Raw genomic sequence first — 26,824 nt, forward strand, 5'->3', positions numbered from 1 at the left:
GGACTCTCAAGAGTCTTCTGTCAACACCACAGTTCAAAAGCACCAATTCTTTGGTGCTCAACTTTCTTTATAGTCCAAATATCACATCCACACATGACTACTGGAAAAACCATATCTTTGACTAGATGGACTTTTGTCGGCAATGTCTCTGCTTTTTAACATGCTGTCTAATTTGTCATAGCTTTTCTTCATTGAGCTTTTCTTCATTTCAAGACTCTTCAAAAGAGTCTTTTGATTTCATGGCTGCAGTCACCATCTGCAATGATTTTGGAGCCCAAGAAAATAAAGTCTCTCACTGTTTCCATTGTTTCCTCATCCATTCACCATGAAGTGATGGGCCCAGATGCCATGATCTTAGCTTTTTCAATGTTGAGTTTTAAGCAAACTTTTTCACTCTCTTCTTTCATATATATATATATATATATACATATATATATATATATATATATGTGTGTGTGTGTGTATATATATATGTGTGTATATATATATGTATATATATATGATATGATATGACTGGTAACTACAAAGGCTAAAAAACACTTAAAGCATACCAGGTAGATATTAATACCAAATTGTATGATTTTCCTCCCAATGCTTTCTTACTAAGCTAGGCTTAATGTTCTGTTCTTCTTTATTAGTACGAAAAGGACAGAAGTTTCCATTCATAACCATTTTTCCAATCTAGTATGCTGTCTACAGAAGATATCATGAAGAGGTATGATTGCATTTTTTTATTTAAAATGCAACTGTAACTTTAGCCCTAAATTCTATTTTGCTTTCATCTTGCATTTAGCCCTGTCCTTCAGCCTGGTAGGTTGGGTATTGAGAAAATGTGATAGACCCCACCCATTCTGTTGTTAGTCACCTCACCCTGCTTCATGTAGTTCGTGGCCATAGTTCCTGAATTATTTAGCTATTGCTGTGTGACAAATAGCCCAAACTTAGAAATAACAAACAGTTATTATCTCGATTTCTCTAGGTCAGGAATTCAAGAGTGGCTTAACTGTGTGGTTCTGGCTCAGGGTCTTTCATGATGCTGCAAATCAAGCTACCAGCCAGGGAGATCTGAAGGTTTCAGTGAGGCCAGAGGGTGTATTCTCAAGCTCACTTCTATGGCTGTTGACAGACCTCAGAAGATCCACCTTCAAGTTCACTCACAGACAGGCGTCAGTTCCCCACTGTGAGGGCCTCTACAGAGGCTGTCTGAGGTCTCTCACAACGTAGTAGCTCATGTTCCTCAAGGCCACCTCATGACATGGGTGCTGACTTTACCAAGAGAATGTACAGTGGGTTAAATGGCAATCCCGAAAAGATAATGGCCATGTTCTGAGTCTCAAAACCAGTGGATGTGAAGTTATTTGGGTCTTTGCAGAGATAACCAAGTTAGGGATCTCAAGACTTAGAGATCATTCTGTATAAGAATTGACCTAAATCCAACGATAAACGTCCTTAAAGGAAAAAGAGGACAAAGAGAAGCATAGGGAAGATGGCCATGTGAAGAGACAAACATTGGGGTTATGTTGCCATAACCAGGAGCTAGAAGAAGCAAAGAGGGATATTCCCCTAGAGTCTTTACCTCGATTTCCAAACCTCTGGCCTCTAGAAGTGACAGAATAAATCACTGTTTTAAGCCATCAAGTCTGTGGCAATTTGTTATGGCACCCCTGGGAAACTAACACAGAGAGATCTGAGAAAGAGAGAAGGTGGACAAAGCAAGTGAGGGCAAGAAAGATGGAAACCAGTCTTTTTGTGACCTAATCTAAGAAATTTCCAGTATTCTGACACATTCCATTCACTAGAAGGGTGTCATTAAGTCCAGTCCACACACAAAGTGAGAAGAAATACCAAAGAACTTGTGGACATATCTTTCCAATCAATGCAGGGCCATCTGAAGTTTCTGAAATTGACTTTTGAAGAGTTTCTATAAGGATGAGATACTAGATAGAAGCTGGAGAAAATGTTTGAGTCTTGAGGATAGTGCAGGATTTTTCTTAATGACTATCTGTGATTTCCACATTTTCTCAGACACTGCTGCATATGTTCAAGTGGATTACTGTTGTAAACTTTACTAGTAGAACTCAGAGTGCCATAATTTACATATAGCTTATCTAAATAACAGGGCTTCCCTGGTGACTCAGCAGTAAAGCATTCACCTGCAATGCAGGAGATACAGATTCAATCCCTGGGTCAGGAAGATCCCCTGGAGGAGGGCATGGCAACGTACTCCAGTATTCTTGCCAGGAAAATCCCATGGACAGAGGAGCCTGGTGGGCTATAGTCCATGAGTCTGCAAAGAGTCAGACATGACTGAGCACGCATGCATCCATCAAAATTACTATTAACAATAAAGTGCCATAAGAAATCAATATTTCAAAAGTACGTTTATGTATATCATCTCACTTAATAGTTAATCAACTTTTCACAATACTCCTATAAGGCAGTTAGTATGATCAAAGAGATAGGAGAGACAGTACATTTTAGTATTCTTTCTAGAGGGTTATACTGTGAGTCAAGACCCCAGATTCTTGTTGCTTCTGTTTCTTAACAGAGGACCCTGGAAAAAATAATCTTTAGGAGCTTCAGGTTCTTTCACTGTAAAATTAATTAGGATTCAGTGAGCTTTTAAATTCCCATCAGCTCCACAGTAGTGGTATTACCTCTATTACCTCCAAAAACTAGACTAAAATTAAAGTTGTACATACACCAGAACTGAAATAGAATACTTGCAGCAAAGAAGAAGTACCAAAAAATTCATGGGCTATCTCATTCCACAGTTTGGGCAAAGTGATTTTTCCTAACCCAGTGGTAAATCTCTTTCAATCTGGTGGAAATGACTTTCTCCCCAGAGAGTAGTCAGTTCAGGTACCACCTCCTCCAAGAGGCCTTCTCTGACCACCATGGGAAAAGTAGCTCCCTCCCTCCACTGTCCATTCTTATGGAACTTTTTATTTTCTTCATTTCCCTTACCATCATCTGAGAGGCTCTGCTTTTACATAAATGTGTTTATTTTCTACTTCTCTCTGCTGGAACCTAAAATGGAAGAGGAGAGGACCTTGGCAGTCTTCTTCATTGTAGTTTTTCTATACGCTAAAATCTCAGAGGAAGCGCTAGTAACATTGGTTGAATAAGTAAATGAGGTATGGGATGGTTTACAAGTAATAATAGAGCCTTATGCAACCCACTCCAGTAGTCTCGCCTGGAGAAGAGAAGCTGGCGGGCTACAGTCTATGGCGGTCTCAAAGCATCAGACACAGAGCATGCACACACAAACATAATTTATATATCTATAGTCTTACACTATTAAAAAGTGGTTCTGTGTCTACTCCTTAACAACTTTGACTGATGTAGACTGTCCCCCCTCCCAGCTAATCATGGATGAGGAAACTCAGAAGGTTTGACCCAACAATTAGACTATCCTGGATTCAAGACTTCTTGGACCTTCTACCTTAACGACTAATGTTCTTGACCTAGAACCAATCTTTTATTCCATAGTGCAGAGCTTGGTCTCACCAATATTTTCATCTGGAAACACCTCTATTCAAGCCATGAAGTGGTCTAATATTTAATCTTTGGGATTAGTAATTAATTGCAAGGATAGTTAATAAGTTTACCCATTTCATATTCAAATCATATATGCTAGTATATGTTAGCTCAAGAAACATTTTAGGACTGAGGAAAATCTTCATTTAATTCAGTTCAGTTCAGTTCAGTTGCTCAGTCATGTCCGACTCTTTGCGACCCCATGAACTGCAGCACGCCAGGCCTCTCTGTCCATCACCAACTCCCGGAGTCTACACAAACCCATGTCCATCGAGTCGGTGATGCCATCCAACCATCTCATCCTCTGTCGTCCCCTTCTCCTCCCGCCCCCAATCCTACCCAGCATTAGGGTCTTTTCCAATGAGTCAGCCCTTCGCATGAGGTGGCCAAAGTATTGGAGTTTCAGCTTCAACATCAGACCTTCCAATGAACACCCAGGATTGATTTCCTTTAGGATGGATTGATTGGATCTCCTTGCAGTCCAAGGGACTCTCAAGAGTCTTCTCCAGCACCACAGTTCAAAAGCATCAATTCTTCGGCGCTCAGCTTTCTTCACCGTCCAACTCTCACATCCATACATGACCACTGGAAAAACCATAGCCTTGACTAGATGGACTTTTGTTGGCAAAGTAATGTCTCTGCTTTTAAATATGCTATCTAGGTTGGCCATAACCTTCCTTCCAAGTATCTGCTACTTATTTCAACAAATGTATTCTGCTGTTCCTGCCCACTAAGTACTGTGGCTCCGAGATTAACCTTTCCTGTTTGCTTGTGCCTGACCTCAAAGCATCCTAAATTACTCAAAGCAATTCTGATGGCTTTAATTTATGAGAACATCTTCAACTATTCATCTTTTCAATCCTGAAAATGATGATCCCTGCACAACAGCAGCTCTCTTTTTAATCTTAGCTGATAACTGATTAAACACATCCAAAGGCTGATTACCCGCCCCCCCTGCGGTTAATGCCACTGTCACCGCTAACTACTCATTTCACAGCGGGAATTGCCTTCAAGAGCCCATTTACATTATCACTCAGAATTGATTTACACTGTTATTTCCTATTGATCACATAGGAAAAAGAAGGTATACACGATGTCCTCTGAAAGCCTGCTAAGATGTCAACTAGTGCAAGCCAAGTACAGGCAGCTATTCTACACTCAGCCAGTAATGCAACGATATAAATACCTAGTTACTCCCAAACTGTAGACATTTTTAAAAGATACTATTTACTGTTAGAATTTTAAATATTTCATCACAAAACTACTAGGGGATATTACCAAAATGGATCAAATCAAATAAAGAGACAAAGAACATAATCTAAGTGTAGATTCTATGTGCACCATGTGAACAAATTAAACAACAACAACAAAAAAATTGTGCTTTTTTGCTCTGCTAGATAGAGTCTTTGAGCAAGCAGCATGCCTGATGATGGGGTAACAGACATGCTGCAAGAGGCAGTGCTAGCTCTGCAGATTTCTGGAGTCACATAGGTTTGTCTGGAGAGTACTTTTAGTCAGCTTATGGCAGCACAGCTATGACAAAGACAAAGAAAGTGCTTTCATTAATTCCTCCAGGAAACATGTACTGAAAGCCTCCAGCTCTGAACTGGGCATTTATTATGTCAGATGCTAAGGATTCTAGGGGTGAATGAGACTGATACGATTTCTGTTCTCCTTAAACTGTTATCCTGTTTGAGAAGACTAGTTATAAACAAAGAAACAAATAAATACAGATACCATCACTAAGTGTGAAAATGCCACAAAGCAATGTAGAGCATGTCAGAGTTCTCTTCAAAGAAAACTCTCATCTGTGACCCAAAGGAAGCCTTCGTGGTGTGCTAGGTGAGCGATCAAAAGGCAAGGGTTCTGCCCTGTTGTCATCATCACTGTCTAGGCGATGGTTTCACATTAGAACCTGTGAGAGCTGATTCAAAAACAGTCTCTGATTCAGGACATCTGGGGTGGGACACCAGAGTCTGCATCTCTAACCGGTTCCCAGGAGGTACTGCTGCTGTTTCTCCATGGAGAAAACCTTCTGTCCTTCTCACGTCCATATTCATCATGAGCACCACAAAGGAGATAAGCTATACAAAATTCACTTAATATAAACGAAAGAGGTGGTAATTATAAAGAAATCGATTCAGATAGAAATTAAACTCCTAAAGCACTTAAGGAAAATGAGCCAATCAGGGTTGATTTGAGGAGGAAAAAAAAAAATCTCATCTCTCTCTTCAGGAAGGAAGATGATTTTATGTTCTTCAAAAGCCATTTTTCTCTTTACAGAATATAAGGCATTTCATTTCAGAAGGGGCTCATGAGGGCCCTCCGGTCTCCTCCGTCACAGACTGGCAGTCACACTCTTAGCAGCAAGCCCTCTCCACCACCGTCACAATCAGACACCTGCTGAGGGAGCCGCGAGGGTTGAAATCAGGTCGTGTTTTGCAGAGGACTGACTCAGAGCCATCTTGTGAGCTTCCCCTAGAAACTGAATTTCCTCAGGACTACAGGCTCCCGTTCAGCACACTGACTAACACAACTGGAGGAAGCAAGGAATAAAGATGTATTGCCTAATACTCTGATGGTTTGAATTAACTTTCCCTTCAGACGTTTAACTTATTCACTCTCCAGTTCTGGCCCTGTTGAGAAAAACGACTTATTCCCCCACCCTACCCCCATCCCCCGCCAAGCATTGTTTTTCCCAAGGCAATCTTATCATTTGAAAGACTTAAAAGGCTGCAGATCATCCTCCCCAAATGAGGTTCTGTTGAAGCAACAGAAGCAGGGACTGTCCCAAGAAAGAGATAGCAGGTATTTTAATCTCATTTTTATCAACAGCGATCTGAGTAAGTCACATATGTTCAATAAAATTCAGTAAACAGTTAATCCCTCTAAATCTCAGCTTCCTCCTTTATAAAAAGTAAGTATTACCATAGACTAGTTGTTGGCAAACTTTTTCAGCAAAGGGTCAGATAGTAATGTTTCAGGCATTGTGGCCATACAATCCTGGTCACAACTGCCCAGTTCTGTCACATGAAAGCAGCCATAGACAATATGTAAACAGACGGGCACGTCTGTGTTCTGAAAAAATCTTTATTTACAAAAACAAGCAGTAGGCCTGGCCCTCACTGGCCACAGACTCGCTCCCTAGTTCAGGAATACTGACTCGGTCACTGCCATGTCTGTAATATGGACCTGGTTTGTTATTGGGAGCAAGAGATTTAAACTCTCTGTACCTGAATTTCTCTTGTGTGTTGGAAGAAAACATTACTTGCGATGTCAGTTCCTCATAGAAATTTCAAACGGACTACTGAGCTAATGTCTCAAAGCACTGTGATTTCTTGATGAAGGGCACAAGAGAAGTACTAATTATTATCAACAGTACCTTTTTTTAAGCTACGATCATCTGATTATGACTGCACCTGGGAATAAACTAAGGATGCTGATTCCCACCACTCCATGATATTCATACATGTTAGGCTGTGGCCTCTCGCCCAAGAGTTTCCCTTCAAATGATTAATGAAAAGCACTGAGTTGGATGCTAATAGTACCCTTTGATGTCGTACAAATATTAAATAGGAGAAATTTTCTTAAAAAACAGAGTCCACCATTTTATATTCACAAATTTAACATTTTTTCCATTTATTTTTGATGATTATTCAACCCTAAGGCCTAAAAGTGGTGCACTCTCAAGAAATAAAATAGACATGTGACCTATGTTGAAAATGATCAAATAAAGTAGATGTGACTTCTTTATTTTTATTTGTTCACCTTTAGAAGAAGGCCCATTAAGAGTAAATGTCTCAAAATAACAGAAATGAACTTCTTTACAAACTAGTAACAGACTCACAGACATAGAAAACAAACTTATGGCTACCAAAGGGGAAATGGTGGTAGGGTGGGGGAGTGATAAGCTAGGAGTTTGGGATTAACAGACATACTACTGTATACAAAATAAGCAAGTGACAAGGACCTACTGTACAGCAGAGGGAATTATATTCAGTATCTTATAATACCCTATAATGGAAAATAATCAAAAAAGAATATATATATATATTATATATATTATATTATATTATATTATATATATATATAACTGAATAACTTTGCTATATACCTGAAACTAACATTATAAATTAACTATAATTTTTTTAAAAAAAGACTAAATTTCTTAGATAAAAGACTTTGGAATTAGGTATATGGTAAAATATGATTTAAAAAACACAATAGATAACTAACACTGATTTTATAATTTCTTAGAAATATTGGTATACATTTACATCCCCCGTACCAGCAATTTGGGCTTCCCCAGTAACTCAGTTGGTAAAGAATCTGCCTGTCATGCAGGAGACCCAGGTTTGATCCCTGAGTCGAGAAGATCCCCTGGAGAAGCGAATGGCAACCCACTGCAGTACTCTTCCCTGGAGCATGAACAGAGGACCTGGCAGGCTACAGTCCATGGGATTGCAAAGAGTCAGACATGACTAAGTGACTTTCCTTTTCCTACCAGCAATTATTAATGAATCTGGCACCTTTACCAATCAATTCATTTGACAGATATTTCTCTAGTATCCATTATACAAAAGGGACTTCTAGAAAGATGGAAAGTTCGCATAAATAACAATAATAATAGCAAGTGAAATGTGCTCTCAGCATGTTAACATGCAGTCTTCTGGATTTTGAGGGAAAAGAAGGTACTTTTAGTTTAGTTGCTTCATGGCAGAAGTGATATTTGAGCTGAGTTTGGAAGATAAGTAGAAAGGAAGACAGAATTCTCTAGAAACTCTCCAATATAGAACCCATGTACCATGTACAGACACGCCATCTTGAGCCATTCAGATCATGTAAAAGGTCATAACTAACTCAAGATAGGAGAGTAAATCATGGAAGGCCAAAGATAATCAGGTTAACAAGTCTGTGTTTGAGGAAAAACCCACTGAAGGATTTGGAGAGGAGTCAAGTTAGATTTTGGAGGAGGGCGTTGCGGCCCACTCCAGTAGTCTTGCCTGGAGAAACCCCATGAATGGAGGAGCCTGGTGGGCTACAGTCCAAAGGGTCACAAAGAGTTGGACATGACTGAGTGATTAAGCATAGCACAGAGTTAGATTTTATTCATTCATTCAAAAATATTTCTTGAGCCCCTATTAGGTTTCATACATTTTTTCTGTATGGATACAACAATAAATGAAAAAGATGCAGAAAAACAACCACTACCTTCATTCCAATCTGGGAAGACAGACAAGAAACTAAATAAGTAAATGACACAGTGTATTTGAAGGTTAAATGCTACAGATAGACAATTATAAGTAAAGGAGAGAAGTAATTAAAAATAGGTTAGTTAGGGTGATATCTGAGGTGAGGTTTGAGCAAGGTTTGAATTAGATGAGGGCAAAAACCACACATATATCTGGACGAACAGAATCCCAGGTGGAGGGGATGCTAATGAAAAGGCATTAAGGATCCAGCAAAGCAGGCTGTGCGAGTGAGCGGGAAGACAGAAGACGGTAAGGAGGGTCCCATCACCTTGAGCCTGCAGACAATCACAGGGACTTTGAATTTAGGAATATTCATCTATGAAGCGGAGAAGGCAATGGCACCCCACTCCAGTACTCTTGCCTGGAAAATCCCATGGACGGAGGAGCCTGCTATGCTACAGTCCATGGGGTCGCGAAGAGTCAGTCACAACTGAGCGACTTCACTTTCCCTTTTCACTTTCATGCATTGGAGAGTGTTCTTGCCTGGAGAATCCCAGGGATGGGGGAGCCTGGTGGGCTGCCGTCTATGGGGTCGCACAGAGTCGGACACGACTGAAGCGACTTAGCAGCAGCAGCAGCAGCAGCATCTATGAAGACTGGGCAAAATGTACTGCAGGAGGGCAAGAATTAGAAGCAACAGGCAAAAACCTCTCTGTTTTGTCAGGTGAAAAGTTTGAAACTATTCATTCGTTCATGTTAATTTGGCTCATATGCTAGATATTGATCCTGGGATTGAAATTGAGATGGACAAGCCTTGGCCACATGAAGCTGACCCTCTCACAGAAAGATGACAGCATGAACAGAAATGTCCAACTGGTTGACAATAAAAACCTACAGAAATCTAAACTTTATTATGAATCCAAAGAAAAACTAATATTATAAAAGAGAATGTATCAAAAGGTCAAATCATATAAACAGTCCTTAGTCCACATTCTAAGTCAGTTCCTTAAAATACTGACCAATATTCTTTCCACTCATAAGATAACTTTTGATAAGAATGACTGGCCATTCTACATCAAAAAAAAAAAAAAAATCATTCAAAATATCCAAGCAGTGAAGAAATGCTAAATCTTTGAGGCTTATCATTCCACTGATTATGATGGATCACAGAATACAGGATCTAAGTATAATTAATTCAAATACAAGCACTTTTGAATAGACTAATTTAGCAAGCATGAAGAAAGCAAAGACCAGTCCAAAATTACCAAGTTTGTCTGTAACCCAGACAACAGCATTTTGCAAACAAATTGCTGAGGCACAAAGATATTATCACTGGTGACTGGATGACTGGCTTTAGTACCTTAAATGATGAAACCGCTGTCACAGAGGACAGATAGGAACTAGACTCTGCTGTCAAACTGTCATGAAATTATTAAATATGGAAGGGAAAAATGACCCAAACAGTATGTAATGAGCTCCCTTTTCATTCTTTCACTACAAAAGCACATCTGTGAATTGTTAATGACTCTGAAATGGATGAACCAAATTGATGAGAAAGAAAAACATCTCTCAGGGATAGGGAAAGGGAAAATGAACACACACAATGTTTATAAAATATAATTTAAAACACAAGGGCTGGTGAAAGTACTGTGATGCACTACAGAGTAGTGTGCAAAGTCTAAGCTGTTATTACTCATTTCTTATTGTTTTCATTGTTTTTCTTTATGTTTTTAATGTAGATCATTAATCTCATTAACTATAGAGAAACACCAAGATCTATTCATAAATACCCCATATTTGTGACGTTCTTGAGGTGGTTCTGTCATTCTAGTCTGGGAACTTCTACCCTGATGGATGATTTTTTTTTCCCCCTAAATGTGCCCTCTGGGCTGGTGTGTCATCTGATTCAGTATCTCAGCTCACAAAGATTACGTACTGAGTTCTGGCGAATGACTTTTCCACAGCTAGAATCCTTGTTCTACAAAGACTTACTTGCCCTGGAATGCCCAAGAATCCCAGTCAAGGAATTCCTCAAGCACAGGTACACACTGATCTTTGTACCTCAATGTCTGGTGTTGTAGAAGCCTTCAACAACCCTGAACTGAGCTGAATGACAATCAAGGAAGCTCATATAGAGGGATTTCAGACAGGAGCAAGCACATGAAACAAAACGATCATGGTGTCTATCCATACAACAGAGCCACCATTTAATTTGGTCATAGTTAATGATTCTGAGGCTATCTGTCTTCAGAAATCTCAGGGCTGATGAACTTTTGATTTGTGCTTTAACTTATAAGAAAAAAAGTACTTAATCAATAGGAGACTACAATTATTCATTGGTTTAAGGACAGTCACCAGTCTGAAAATCATCAATAATCTGCTTGTCCTCAGGGTGGAATCAGTTGACTATATCACAAAGGTAGTATGGCGGTAAGAAGGAAGAATGACCAATGTAGGTAAATAGGGAATCCTACCATCCTGGAAAGGGAAATCTCCTTTAATACTCAGGGCCTCTGAGTCAGAGGGAGTGCTCTGAACACCACTGCACACAGAGGACTTATCTGACATAAATATACTTTTAAAGCAGGAGTGAGGGCCATTGGCCCATGATTTGACTCTTTCACACAAGATAAAAACACTAACAAGGAAAGGAAAAGGAGAAGCCATTAAAGGAAAAATTAGACAGTATATAGCAGACGTAGTTTCACTAGCAATACACTGTGAGGAATCCAGAATGCTGTACTGTAATTTCTACAAAGAATACCATTTTAATATATTACTATTCACTAAAAATCCTCAAGTTTAAATATACTTCAGTCTTAAAAATATATCAGACTTGATCTCGCCACTCACACATATCCACGACAAATTCATTCCTATAACTAGTCTATAGAGTCCAAAGGTTGTGTTATAACTTTTTAGTCACATATTCTCCACGATTAAAACAGTAAAAAGAAATCAACTTCACTTTTACCCCCCCCACACACAAAAAAAGTGTTCACCATAAGGTTATCGTAAAAAGCAGGTGAATGGAATAAACAACCAATTGATTTCCCAATTTCCAGACCAGTGCACAGCTTAATGGTACAATGAAATCCTCTACCTCCACCCCCAAGCCCTGAAGATTGTGTGATACAAAAAAATCTGTGCCTTTAACCAGCTTCTTTTTCAGTAATTTTTATTCCACATCACCCTGTGCAGTTGGCTAAATGACTAAGCAACAAGGTCAATCAGATGCAATACTTCTCTCCATTCAAATATAATGGAAATTTTGACCATTCCACATTCTAAAGAGCAAATACATTCTCACTCTGACAACCACATTCCATTGGCTTTTCCTGAAAGCCAAGCGTGACAGATGCCTTGGCTGTAATTGCCAATCAGCCTTTCCATGGCAGCTGAAAACACAATACATCACTTTGATCTCCTTTGCTCTAAACACATCCACAATCAAGAAATCTGAACAAGGAATAAGAAATTGGCATCATTTCTAGAAGCTGTCACTCCACAGCATTTAAATACTGTAAGGTATATTTTGCTCATATTTTTATTTTTCTGTTTCAGAGACACTTTGTTGAGGATCTGAACAAAAATCCACCTACAATTAAACATTACTATATATATATATACATATATATTCATATATATGTATATATATATATATTTGGAGATGTATTCAAAAAACACATTTCATTACCAGGTACAAAATCTCAATACAAGCACATTTAATTAAACACCACCACTACCACTTCCTCCTCCAGTTACCCACCTGAGGAATAAAACAAGAGTGTTCATCTGATTTAGAAACAGTACTCAAAAGAGCTGAACTCACATTTTGCAGGCAGGTCATAGCCACACGTGATCTTTGCATGTCCAGTTTCACAGCCATTCAGGTTACGACATTCAGCGAGCAGACAGGGCCCAGCTGCTCTGTGAATACAGCCATCCACTGCAGGAGAGAGAAAAAAAGTTAGCCCATGTTTGCTCTTTTGGAAATAAAGGTACAACCTGGGACAGGGAAAGCCAAGGAACTCAAGTTTTTCCTCTTAGAAATCACCACACGCCTGGAGAAGGAAACCCACAGTGTTCAGTCCCTTAAACACCATTTTCTCCTCTCTCCAGTTCTCTCTCTGTGCCTCCTCTCTTGTGTGGTCGGCAGAAGGAGCAGGTTTAGGAAACAGGCGTGCAGTTTAACGTTAAGCAACAGTATCCTTAGTGGGTAGTGGAGCCTATATTGTAGTCTGCTCCAGCTTCAATTGGGTAAATACTCCTACCATGTCCATTTCAAACTACAACTCCATGTCACCTAATACAGGATTGGGAAGAAATGCTACTAATGCTGTCTCCAAGGTGGTAAGTGTTGCCTCCAGTACACCACAGGTTACAGAAGAAAAAAGATCAAGACGCAAGAGAAAAAAAGGCACTCGGAAACATTTGCCATTGTGGCAAAACTAAGACAGTAGAGCTGTGGAAGAAAGACCCAGACCTCTCAGTTCCTTCCCTCTCAAAGGCATGGCACAGACACAGTAGGTATCTGCAGGGTATCCAGGGGTTAGACGGTGGGCGAGAGTGGCTCGCGTCTGGGAAAGTGCCTAGAAGAGCGCCCCTCACTCTCTTGACATGGAAAGGAGAACCTCCGCAAGCTCCTGCTCCAGCTCTGCTCACCGAAGAGGCCCTGCTCCTCCCCAAGCCCGGGTCTCACCAGCTCTCTGAATCTCACCTCACCCCGCTTCACAACTGCCCTTCACAATGAGAACAACCTTTTGAAAACACACATCTGATGCCACTGGAAATTAAAGCTGTATTTGACTAGATTAGGCGCAAGCACATGTGTAGAGGCTAAGACCAAATGCACAAAATCTAGTTGTTAGTAAGTGAGTTCCTTGGACAGAAAGGAAATGCAAATTGAAATGAAGGGTTAAGAAACAGAAAGAAAGAGAGTAATAGTAATCTGGGCTGTGAAAACAGACCAGGATATTAGTGGTCTGATAATAACTGAAGAAGGAAATGGCAACCCACTCCAGTATTCTTGCCTGGAAAATTCCATTTCCAAGGGAGCCTGGAGGGCTACAGTCATGGGGTCACAAAGAGTTGGATATGACCGAGCTACTGAGCACACAAGTGTAATAGCTCATAGTCCACCACACCATGTAATTGATCATTGTTTACTATTATCATTCTTTTGAGAGGAAACTAGATATTGAATGGGAAATTTTTCACTGAGGGGCATGTAACTTGTCTAAATGACCAAGTGGCTTTTGCTACCACTGACTGAAAAGGAAATATGTTTTGGCTGAACAAGTCTCTTAGGGAAACAAGCTCATCTGGGCTTTCCTGCATCACTGTTTGCACACCTGTAAAATCTGAGAATAAACCTGAACCTCAAAGACCCTCACAGCAAAATGAACTCTATACTTATAGCGTTTCAGTAAACCTAGTTGAAATCCATACTCTACCTTTACCAGCCATATGCTGCTCAAGCCCCAGTTTCCCTAGAAATCAGTGTCAAGAATGGCTGTATCTAACAGAATTATGCACGGAATTTGAATAATATAACATTATATGCCCTGTTAATGGTAGTAACTAATATTATGTTAAAATCCTTAGGTGGAAGTTTTGTGTAAATTTTTAAATAACTATTATTCTTATATAAAAAAAGAAAAATATAGATAAGCAAGAAGAATATGAATACTACTATTTAACCTCCCACCTAGAGAGCTCTTCAGCAGTCTGATGTTTGTTGCTCTTTTACTGGTTATTCACACACACTCACATATAAAATTTTTCCCTAACAAAAAATCACAAGTTTTGTTCACTCTTTCACATAGCAATTTTACTTTGTGAACTATTATATAGTTGTTAAAAAGAACATGTCAACTTTATATGCAAGTAGTCAGTCCTAAATATGAAAAGATTTCTAAGTGAAATGCCAGGTTTAAAAAACAGATACAATATGTGATATATATACAACATATTGTATCTATTTTTTAAACATATATATTTTATCTATTTTTTATGTATAGTCACAATTTTGTTTACAAAGGTAATACAAACACACATACATACACATCCACATTTACATGTATAGTATACATGTATTAGAAATATATATACCAAATATCAAAAGTGATTATGGGATGTGAAAAGGAAGGTGAAACTGTTAAGAAAAAAAATTAGGTTCAAATTTCTCTATGTTTAAATTTTTTACAAGAGCATCAAGAAAAGTATTTTAACGTGAATATGTGAATATTTTTTCTTGGCAAAGAGATCATTAGTTACTTAGTTTGAAATGGATCACTAAAATAGGATTTGATAGTGTACTTAATCATATGCTGTTAAATATTGCTGCATTATTTAGATTGCAGAAAATGCAGTTTGTAAATATCTAACTCACAAAATCTTCATGGTTATACCAGCATTCATGACTGCATTAGGGAAATGAAAGTCTAGCTGAAGAGCTATTTAATAATAATTACTACAGCTTAAATGTATTGAGTGCATCCACATGCCAGGCACTATACTTAGGACACTCATAAAGTACATACTAATTTTATAACCTCCATTTAATGGGAGCTTAAAGGAGGCTAGTAAGTTGCCTACGTTCACAAAATCACAGAATACTGGCAATGTGATTCAAAACTCCAGTTCTGTCTGATGGAGCTGCTGCTGCTGCTGCTAAGTCGCTTCAGTCGTGTCCGACTCTTTGCGACCCTATAGACGGCAGCCCACCAGGCTCCGCCGTCCCTAGGATTCTCCAGGTAAGAATACTGGAGTGGGTTGCCATTTCCTTCTCCAGTGCATGAAAGGGAAAAGTAAAAGTGAAGTCGCTCAGTCGTGTCTGATTCTTAGCGACCCCATGGACTGTAGCCTACCAGGCTCCTCCATCCATGGGATTTTCCAGACAAGAGTACTGGAGTGGGGTGCCATTGCCTTCTCCGTCTGATGGAGCAACCATGCTATTAACTGCTATAGTTCACTGCCCTTGGAACTTGAAACCAGGCAACCTGACCTCAGTTCTTGCATGCGGCATACTGAAACACTATGTTATGTTACTTTTTAATTCTCATCAATTCTATGAATTATAGTGTACATGCAACATGCAATCAAATGCACAGATTTGAAGTGCAGTTTTGATGAGTTTTAACAAATGTATATACACTTATGGAGCAATAATGCCAATAAAGCTTAGAAAAGTTCTCCTGTATCTTTTCCATCGAATTCTCCTCTTAACCACCCAGAGGGACCCCATGTTCGAACTTCAGTCACCTTAGCTAAGTTTTGTTATATAATCTCAAACTTCATATAAGAGATGGTGGAGGGGGCTAGCTTCCTTCATTTGGCATATTTTTTAGATTCATCTGTGTTGTTGCATGTATTAATACATTCCTTTTCATTCCTGAGTAATATCCCATTGTTCAATATAGCATTTTTTTTTTATCCATTCATCTATGAGTGGGCATTAGGGTATATTTTTAGCTTTAATGAATAAATCTTTGTTTTGTGGCTATATGTTTTCATTTTCATTGGCCAAATACCTGTGAATAAAATTGCTGACCTAGTATATGTTTTATTTTATAAAGAATTAATATATAATTTTCCCAAGTGATTATACCAGTTTCCATACACCCCCAGCAATGTAGGAGAGTTCAAATTTTGGCAGTCTTTGGTGTTTTCAGCCTTTTCAATTTTAGAAATCCTAACAGACATAAAGAGGTATCCCGTGATTTCAGTTTTCATTTCCCTGGTAAATAACAGTGTTAAGTATCTTCTCAAGTTCTTACTGGCCATTTACATATATTCTTCTTGGAAGTGTCTGTCCATGTCTTCTGCTAATTTTTATCGTCTTTTATTACTGAGTTGTGTTAAATGTACTATTTGTTCCCTAGAATTTTTTTGAACTTTTAGATATTTTGTTTTTTCAGTTCTTGTGATTTTCATTTTTTTATAGTTTTCATATCACTCCTGAAACTTCCCATATTTTAACCCATTGCCATGCTTTGTGTGTTATTCACTCAGTCATGTCCAACTGTAGCTGCCAGGCTCCTCTGTCCATGCAATTCTCCAGGCAAGAATACTGGAGTGGGTAGCCATTCCTCTATCCAGGGGATCTTCCTGACTCAGGGATGGAACCTGGGTCTCCTGCATCGCAAGTAGATTCTTCACCATCTTAGCCACCAAGGAAAATGAATTAACAGATTTCACATAATAATTTTGAAGTCCCTGTCTGCCAATTTCAATATCTAGGTAAGCTATTAATCTGTTTTTTATTGGCTGATTTTCATATGACTCTAGGTCACATTTTCTTATTTCTTTGCATGTCAAAGAATTACTGATGGCATATGAATATTGTGAATATGTTGGAGAGGCTTTAGATTTTATTTTCTTTCTCCAAATGGTACTTAAGTTTATCCCAACAGGTAGTTAACTGCCAGATAATAGGGAAACTGAGCTCTAGGCTTTGTTAAGGCTGGTCTGTTTCATTTTTTCTTAGTCCTAGGATATAGTCTTTATTCCTAAAGCATGAACTTTCAGGGGTTTTAGTGGAAATTCCAATGTGTTTGGGAATTTCCTCTAACCTGGGGGGATTAAACTTCTAGACTCGATATCCTTACACTGAGAAGATGATGAATGCTCTATTCAGCGCCCTCAGCCTTCCAGCTTTGGTCTCCTTACTGGACTCCATGGAGTATTTCCCTGCACAAGTGTAGCTCAAAGCTCAACCAACAATGAAAGGTATTCATTTATAGATTCAGTGGTTCCCACCCTGTGAATGTCCCTGTTCTGGGATCCTTATCTGAATTCCTAGTCATTCTGACAACCCCAAAGTCAGTTCTATGATTCCTAAAGCCAATAAACCTATTGCTTTCAGTTTGAGCTCCAACAACCATTTGCCAGGTGGGGTAGAGGGAGCCCTCAAGGTCAAAGCCATTAAATGTAGATATCACTCAGTGTGGTTTTTTTCTTTCAGAGGATTGACTGCTTTTAGTTGCTCTCTACTGCCAGTAAGTACCTTTTGTCATTGCTTTTTTATTTTGCCAAAAATCTGTATATACTGTTAGTGGGATGGCTAGTTATTCTGTCATTATCAGAAGCTGGAAGTATACACATTTTTGATCCATATAAATATGATCTCATATTACTTGAGAGCTATATTTCTGGCCCTTTGGGGGGAAAAAAAAAAAAAAAAAAAAAACATGTAGACAGTGGTAATATCCTGGAGTGCAAAGTCAAGTGGGCCTCAGGAAGCATCCCTGCGAATAAAGCTAGTGGAGGTGATGGAATTCCAGCTGGGCTATTTTAAATCCTAAAAGATGATGCACTGAAAGTGCCCTTAATATGCCAGCAAATCTGGAAAACTCAGCAGTGGCCACAGAACTGGAAAAGGTCAGTTTTCATTCCAAGCCCAAAGAGGGGCAATGTCAAAAAATGTTCAAACATAATTGCACTCATTTCACATACTAGCAAGGTAAACCTCAAAGTCCTTCAAGCTATGCTTTAGCAGTACATGAACTGAGAACTTCCAGATGTACAAGCTGGATTTAGAAAAGGAAGAGGATACAGAGATGAAATTTCCAACGTCCACTGGATCATAGAAAAAGCAAGGGGATTCCAGAAAGACATCTACTTCTGCTTCATTTACTATTGTCAAGCCTTTGACTGTATGGGTCACAACAAACTGTGGAAAATTCTTAAAGATATGGGAATACCAGAGCACGTTACCTGCCTTCTGGAAACCTGTACGCAGGTGAAGAAGCAACAGAACTGGACATGGAATAACAGACTGGTTCCAAATTGGGAAAGGAGTACGTCAAGGCTGTATACTGTCATCCTACTTATTTAACTTATATGCAGAGTACATCATGTGAAATGCTGGGCTCAAAGAAGCACAAGCTGGAATCAAGATTGCTGGGAGAAATATCAATAACCTCAGATATGCAGATGACACCACCTTATGGCAGAAAGTGAAGAGGAACTAAAGAGTTTCTTTGTGAAGGTGAAAGAAGAGAGTGAAAAAGCTGACTTAAAATTCAGCATTCAGAAAAAGAAGATCATGGCATCCAGTCCCATCACTTCCTGGCAAACAGATGGAAAAAGTGACAGACTTTATTTTCTTGGGCTCCAAAATCATTGTGGACTGCAACCATGAAATTAAAGGACGCTTGCTCCTTGGAAGAAAAGCTATGACCAACCTAGACAGCATGTTAAAAGCAGAAACATTACTTTGTCAACAAAGGTCCGTGTAGTCAAAGCTATGGTTTTCCCAGTAGTAATGTACAGATGAGAGAGCTGAACCATAGAGAAGGCTGAGTGCCAAAGAATTGATGCTTTTGTACTGTGATGTTGGAGAAGACTCTTGAGAGTCCCTTCAACTGCAAGGAGATAAAACCAATCAATCCTAAAGGAAATCAATCCTGAATATTCATTAAAAGGATTGATGCTGAAACTGAAGCTCCAATACTTTGGTCACCTGATGCGAACAGCTGACTCACTGGAAAAGACCTTGTTGCTGGGAAAGATTAAACGCAGGAAGAGAAGGGGATGACAGAGGATGAAATGGTTGGATGGCATCACCGACTCAATGGACATTAGTTTGAGCAAACTCCAGGAGATGGAGAAGGACAGGGAAGGCTGGTGTGCTGCAGTCCATGGGGTTGCAAACAGTCAGACACGATTAAGAGATTGAATAACAACAATATCAGTTGTTCCCTATTAAAGTAAGATTTGGGGATTCCCAGGTGGTGCTAGTGGTAAAGTGCATTGTTGCCTGCCAATGCAGAAGACATAAGAGATGGGTTCGGTCCCTGGGTTGAGAAAATCCCCTGGAGGAGGACATGGCAACCCACTCCAGTATTCTTGCCTGGAGAATCCCATGAACAGAGGAGCCTGGCAGGCCATAATCCACAGGGTCACAAAGAGTAGGACACAACTGAAACAACTTAGCATACATGCAAAGTAACATTTGCTATTTCCCATATCTTACATTACAAGACCCTTAATTCCAAATTATGACCTTTTAGACCCTTCACAAATGTGGTTCTGATTTGCCCTCCCCACCTCAGATCATCGAATTCTTTCTCTTCACATGTCTGATCTAGCCACATCTAAATCCTCACCAGCCCTTAAACACATCATTATTTCTTTGCAAAGTACTCTCTACCAAGGATATCTATCTACCCCTCCAATTTTCTTTTCTGCCAAACAAGGTCTCTCTTATTTTTCAACTCCTAGTTCAAATGTTTTCTCCTCTAAGAATCATTCACAATATTTACAGGGGAAAATAGTGTCCCTTTATGTTCCCACAGTATTCTGGTTTATACAGCAATTCCACATTACACATAACAGAATGTGTGTCTTGTTGCTTGGTCTATCAGCAACTTGAGGGCACAGGAGGTAGCCTTTTCTCTTGTATATTCCCAGCTATCTCAATAACTGATATTTTGTAGGTATTTAATACAATTGAATTAAATGCAATTAAATTTGAGAGAAAAAGCAGTCTAACTTATTTTTTAATTTAATAATACTGAAGAAGTAGTAAGGCTACTTTAAAGGCAAAGAATCAGAAATTTGAAAAGTAAAGTTAAATATACAGCAACAAGGTTGTAGACACAAATCTAATGATGAGCTATTATATTAGAAGTGTTAAAAATTCATAGAATCTGAAAATTCATCCACTTCTCTCAGGTATGGGGCAGGCTGCTGGAAGAGGTGCTCCTTCAGTTTCACTTACGGTCAGCTTGAAAAGGCAGTGAGCTTAATAGTGGCCGATGTGAGATTCAACATAGTAGTACTGTTTCCATCTCCTGTACCCCACACCCCAAGGTGAGGGGGATGGAGGGCCAACAGTCAACATCCAGGCTTACACAAAATATATTCAGTCCAATCCCAAACGTCTAAACCTAATTCCAACTAAAAAATTCCAAGATCAGAAGTCTAAAAGTTTAACATAATTTTCCAGAGCGATAGGACTACCTTTGTCTGATATTTTACCAAATATGTATCCTATAGGAAAAAAAGAAAACTGCTCTCCGTAAACAGGTTCACCAAAGCCCATTTATTTTTCTTCTTGGGCATATAGCTAGACGGTACTTTCAAGCCATCCTTCCAGTTATGTGTGGTCAGGAGACTGTGTTCTGTTTAAAGGAGTATGAGTAAAAGTGATGTAACTACTTCTATGTCCAATCCCTAAAATCCCTGCACATGTCCTCCATCTAATCTCCCGTTGTCTGCAGGCAGGATGCAGGGGCAAGACTCCAGGGCCCCAGAAAATAGCACAGCAACTAAATGGAAAATGTTTGAATCCCAAAATGACTCCATCATCACTCTAGGCTCTCAGGACTCAGTGAACCAAAGTCAGCCTGTCCCATTCACTCAAATACTTGTTCCCCCTACTTTGTGATCAAAACCAGATTAATAGAAGGTAAAGGCTGAGGACGGCCTAAAAACTGCCTGAGTTGCGGTCACGTGGGAATGGAGTGAACACTGATGTCACCCACAGGGCTGGTCTTCATCAAGACCATGAGAAGCCTGGCTGCAGCCTTCTCTGAAGACCAGGTTTTCTGCCGTACAAACACACCTGTCATTTACCGTCCTGACAGCCAGGCCAGAACGCTTGCAGGCAGATGGTTAACTACGGCAAGGGCCCTTGATTTCCCTCTTATTTCCTCCAGCTACCAAACAAAGGCTGAATTCAGAGGACCTAAGCCTATTAATTAGGCTGTCTTAACTAAGTTTTCTTACACTATAGTCTGGAGAATTAGACCACCTAAGGGGTAGAAAGATGAGTTTCAGCTGTGCTTGGGGGAACTGTTTTCTCTTTTGTCCTTTTACCTTGGTGTTTAAGAGTTTGGGAATGTTTTATAGGATAGTCTTATTCCACTATTTAAATAGCTAAAAGAAAGACAAAAGATATGGGACATAAAACCACATCAATTTTTCTGATCTAGAATTTTTTACTCATGGATTCCAAGCTGCCTCTACGGCATTCCTCAGGAAAAGCTCCCTATTTTAAAAACAAATGGACAAATTCATGCTGAAGATATGAGAGGAAAAAGCAAGACATAAAGTACTGAACAGGAATCCATCTGATACTGTGGACCACTGAACACAAGAGCCAGCTAAAAAAAAAAAGAAAAAGAACCATGAGAGAGTTCTAAATATATGTTTAACAAAAAATACTAAAAGCACCATTTAGTGAAATCCAGTTATTTCAGAAATTGGTCCTGTGAGGTCTCTCTCTTGTCTTACAAAGTCAAGTTTCTAAACCATTTTTAGCAAGGGGATTCTGAAGTTCTTAGACCTGTACATATTTATTTAATCTTCTTCTGTAAATAAAAGATAACTTAGTCTAAAAGCTGCCACACAAATCATATTAGCCTGAAAAATAAGAGGCTCTCTCTCATTGAATATATCCCTTAGAAGCTCAAGAGGATACAACAGAGTTCTTTCTAAATCAAATCAACATAAATTTATTAAACCACCTTGCACAAAGCATTCTTCAAGAAGCTGTGAGGGGATCCAATAATGATAATTATATGTCTCATCTTTGGAGGATTTACCAAGTGCCTTCCAGGGTGCTAAGATACTTATACGCTTTCACCTTATGAGAGGCAGCTCTGCAGAGTGGAAGCAGGATGACTCTGAAGGCACAGGCTTGAGTTCCAATGCCACCATTTGGCTCCCTAGGTTTAGAGTTCCTCATCTGTAAATCGGGGACCCCCACAGGAACTCTATTCAGCATCATAAGATTTTTGTAAGTGAATTAGTTATTGTGTGACAAGCACTTTGAATAAGATCTGGCATGTAGGAAGCTGGCAATAAATGTTTGTTATGCTACTACATTTTATCATCGTAAACATTTTTCAGGTAGGATTTACTAGCTAGAATGACTAATAAGCAAATAAAGAAGCAGACGTTAAAGAATTAGTGCAAGATTTGCAGGAGCTAGGGTTGGAGCCCACTTTGCCTATTTTTAAAAGTGTGTTCTCAATCTCTACTCTCTAGTACTCCCATTCATGCAAAGAAGTATAAACCATAGTCCCTTTCCTTGGGAAACAAGTGACTAGAACAGAAAGGCTCAGAGCTTTTTATTTTCACTAAAATAAAATGTAGTTAACAATATACAGAATATTTTATTAGCATGGAGAATATGTCTTTTAATAGATCAGCAAAACTTTGGGGAGGATTTTACATGCTAAAGTGTTGCATTTTAAAGACCTTTGACAAAATTACTACAAGTTTAATTATTAAAACAATTCTGCCAGTTGGGCTGGGACTTTTTTACTTACTTTACGAATTTTATAAAAGCCGAAATAATACAATAAGTGCAAAAACAGCCATCCAGAATCATCCCCCTTTGGCAGATATGAATTCAAGTTTTATATCTCTCAAAGTGTGGTCAGTATCACCTGGGCAGCCTGAGAAAAATGCAGATTTTCAGACCTGACCCCAAATCCAAGGAATCTGTCTCTCCGGGTCAGTGTCTCAGTGAGACCTAGAATCTCCATTTAATATTTTCCATAGACAATACAGATGCACAGAACCAGCTGAGAACTTTGAGAATCATTCCTCCACACTATCTTGATTTCTTAACAAAGCTCCAGAGAGGAGTAAGTAGTTTGGTTTATGGTGCGTAATCTGCGTGTTCACTGAATAACAATTTGCACTTAAAGCCAACAATATTAACCTAATCTAGAACTGAAACCCAGTACCAAGTAGGATTTTGGTTAAATACAGCTTCACAAAGACAGATACGGTAATCATGAAATGCCTTGTGGATGAAGAGGTCCTAGCATGGTCTCCAAAGTAAGGTCACAAGATATCCACTCAGGGAATGGAAAAATGTAGTCAAACTGCTATTGATAGTTATATTTTTTATCTAAATAGGCAAGAATGAGGTTCAAATTTACTAATATTTAACATATAGATTGGCAGTAGTAGTTGTATATAATTTATAAGTAAATGCACACATACATATAGTACTGAAAGAGGTACACGATGTAAAAAACTGGAGTCAACAGAGGTTAGAGATAGGGATTTTAAGTGCTCCAGAACCAAACTTCCAGTTGCTATCACTTAAATGTTCCTGTATCTATATAAAGGGTATAGTATTAGTACCTACCTTGTAGGGGGTCTTAGGAGAATTGAATGAGGTAACATTTGTACAGTGCTTAGCTTAGCTTGCATAAGTGCTTAAGGAATCTAAGTGTAACAGATCTTTCTACCACAGCAATTGATGCACAGAGAAATACAGCAACTAGTCCCGTTTGATATCCATGTCCTTGGCAGTGTGACTCTACAGCTTCTCTCATCAAGAGATGGAATCTATTTTTTTAATCATTTATTTTTAATTGGAGGATGATTGCTTTACAATATTGTGTCAGTTTCTGCCATATGTCAACATGAATCAGCCACAGGTATATGTATGTCCTCTCCCTCCTGAACCTCCTTCCCACCACCCTCCTCGTCCCACACCTCTAGATTGTCACAGAGCACTGAATTTGAGCTCCCTGCATCATATAGATTTCCACCAGCTGTCTGATTTTACATATGGTAATATATATGTTTCAATGCTACTCTCTCAATTTTTCCCACCCTCTCCTTCACCCACTGTGCCCACAAGTCTGTTCTCTATGTCTGTGTCTCCACTGCTGCCCTGCAGATAGGATCATCAGTACCATCTTTCTAGATTCCTTATATATGCATTCATATACAATATTTGTCTTTCTCTTTCTGACTTACTTCACTCTGTATAATAGGCTCTATATTCATCCACCTCATTAGAACTCACTGAGATGCATTCCTTTTTATGACTGAGTAATATTCCATGATGTATATGTACCACAATTTCTTTATCCATTCATCTGTCAAAGGACATCCAGGTTGCTTCTTAGCTACTGTAAATAGTATTGCAGTGAACATTGGGACGCATATGTCTTTTTCACTTATGATTTCTTCAGGGTATACGCCCAGTAGTGGGATTGATGAATTATATGGTAGCTTTATTCCTAGTTTTTTAAGGAAACTGCATACTGTTCTCCGTAGTGGCTATATCAATTTGCATTCCCACCAACAGTGGAAGAGGGGTCCTTTTTCTCCTCACCCTCTCTAGCATTTATTGTTTGTAGATTTTTTTTTTTTGATGGTGGCCATTCTGACTGGTGTGAGGTGAAACCTCACTGTAGTTTTGATCTGCATTTATAAGAGACGGAATCTATTTCAACACTCCTTGACTCTAGGTTGCTCACTTGGAACCTTGCTTATTTTCCAGGCCAGACTGCTGATGGATAAGGAACCACGTGGAACAGAAACAAACTAGACTAGCCAGCACTCAACTTCCCTGGCAACTGACTATAGTCCCATGAGTGATGAACTCAGCTAAGATGAGAAGAACCTTCCATCTTGTGCTGAACCCAACAGAATTAAGAGTTATATGAACAGCTGTTGTTCTAAGCCACTGAAGTTTGGCGGATGTTTGCTACACAGAAAGAGCTAAGTGATACACTTAGCTTTTATCATCAGGAAAAATACAAAACATTAATCCACTCTGAAAGGAAGAAACAAAGGAAAAAGGTTAAATAGCTGCCCTAAACTCTAGGGGAACAAAAACAATAGAGCTGAAGTAATCAAGTGAAAAGCTGATTCCATTAGAGGTCATCTGTGGCCTGCATCGGAGAAGGCAATGGCACCCCACTCCAGTACTCTTGCCTGGAAAATCCCTGGATGGAGGAGCCTGGTAGGCTACAGTCCATGGGGTCGCTAAGAGTCGGACACGACTGAGCGACTTCACTTTCACTTTTCCCTTTCATGCACTGGAGAAGGAAATGGCAACCCACTCCAGTATTCTTGCCTGGAGAATCCTAGGGATGGTGGAGTCTGGTGGACTGCCGTCTATAGGGTCGCACAGAGTCAGACACGACTGAAGCGACTTAGCAGCAGCAGCAGCAGCAGTGGCCTGCATGAAAGACTCCTGTGTCGGGGACTGACTCGCATCAGTGTTCCCTTCAGGGAGGAGGAGAAGTGTCTGCAGGAAACTACAAGGGGACAAGAAGATCTACACAGTGAAGCTTCACAGAGAGGAGGAATTCAGTGATGTGAAGCAGCCCTGGGCTGACATAAAAATTAACTTCTATTATGAACCTCCTGATCTTTCTGGTCAATTTGATGATGAGACGTGGGCTGTGATCCCAGGAGAAAATGACAAGTGTGATAGAGTAAACATTTACACATTTCTCAGCCCAGGAACTTGGAGCAGTTTTCAGCTATGGGTCTACACCTGTCTTCATCTCTTCAGTTCTTAGGAACTGATCTTTAGAAATCAGAAGACATTTTTTTAACTCCTAGAACCTAAGACATAACTAACTGCAGATACCCAAGAAACAGTGATTTTTGTTGCTCTTTTTGAACTTGAATCCCCAAGTGAGGATAAGAGAATATTTCTCAGAAATAGTTACAATAGACCTCCTAGTTTTTCTTTGAAAAAATATGAATGAATGAGTTTTGTGTCATCTTCATTAGTTAGAAGAGTAAGAAAGTCCAGTTGATTAAAATCTTACTCAGACTAGGATAAAGATATTTAGTCGATGCTAATTTCATGGTAAGCAAATTATTTGAAGACCTCACACATTCCTTCCACATATCCATGCTATCACTTAAAAATTTTTTTCTTGATCAAGAAAATGTCATTATGACATGCATTTCTGGTTGCCTACATATTATCCGTTTTCATTTTCCCCACTAACAGAAACCCTATATTGACTGGGGTGGCTATATGACCAAATGAAATCCATAATTTACCATCAGCTCTTTCAAAGATGAAAAAGATATGTGTGATCAACTTAGATGGAAGGAGAAACCATTTTGTGGGCTTCTAGGAAAGCTCATTACAGAGGCTTACTCTCACAGATCTCTTTATACTGTTATGATGACGGTGATGATTTCTGACTTTCCCATTCTACCACCTGCCTGTATGAAACTAAAACCAGGTCAGACTTCTGTAGCCATCTAGTAAGCATGAGCATGGAGACTATATTTTGCTATGGTAGAAAGAAGGGCTGGTATGTTCCTGAATCTCTGATTGCATCTGTGGGGATGTC

At 39.2% G+C, this 26,824-nt stretch overlaps 1 protein-coding gene across 2 annotated transcripts in view; it reads right to left on the reverse strand.

Annotated features, from left to right (window-relative positions):
• MACROD2 (mono-ADP ribosylhydrolase 2) overlaps nt 1-26,824 on the reverse strand; it is a 2,278,672-nt gene that overhangs the window by 1,503,819 nt on the left and 748,029 nt on the right. For both annotated transcript variants that reach the window (XM_081556519.1, XM_081556518.1), the window contains exon 5: nt 12,565-12,681. In XM_081556519.1, the coding sequence (XP_081412645.1) occupies nt 12,565-12,681 (117 nt within the window). The remainder of the gene's footprint in view (nt 1-12,564; nt 12,682-26,824) is intronic.

The sequence above is a fragment of the Giraffa tippelskirchi genome, chromosome 13, assembly GCF_054371585.1.
Source record: "Giraffa tippelskirchi isolate mGirTip1 chromosome 13, T2T-mGirTip1v1.2.pri, whole genome shotgun sequence".
Taxonomy (NCBI): Eukaryota; Metazoa; Chordata; class Mammalia; order Artiodactyla; family Giraffidae; genus Giraffa; species Giraffa tippelskirchi.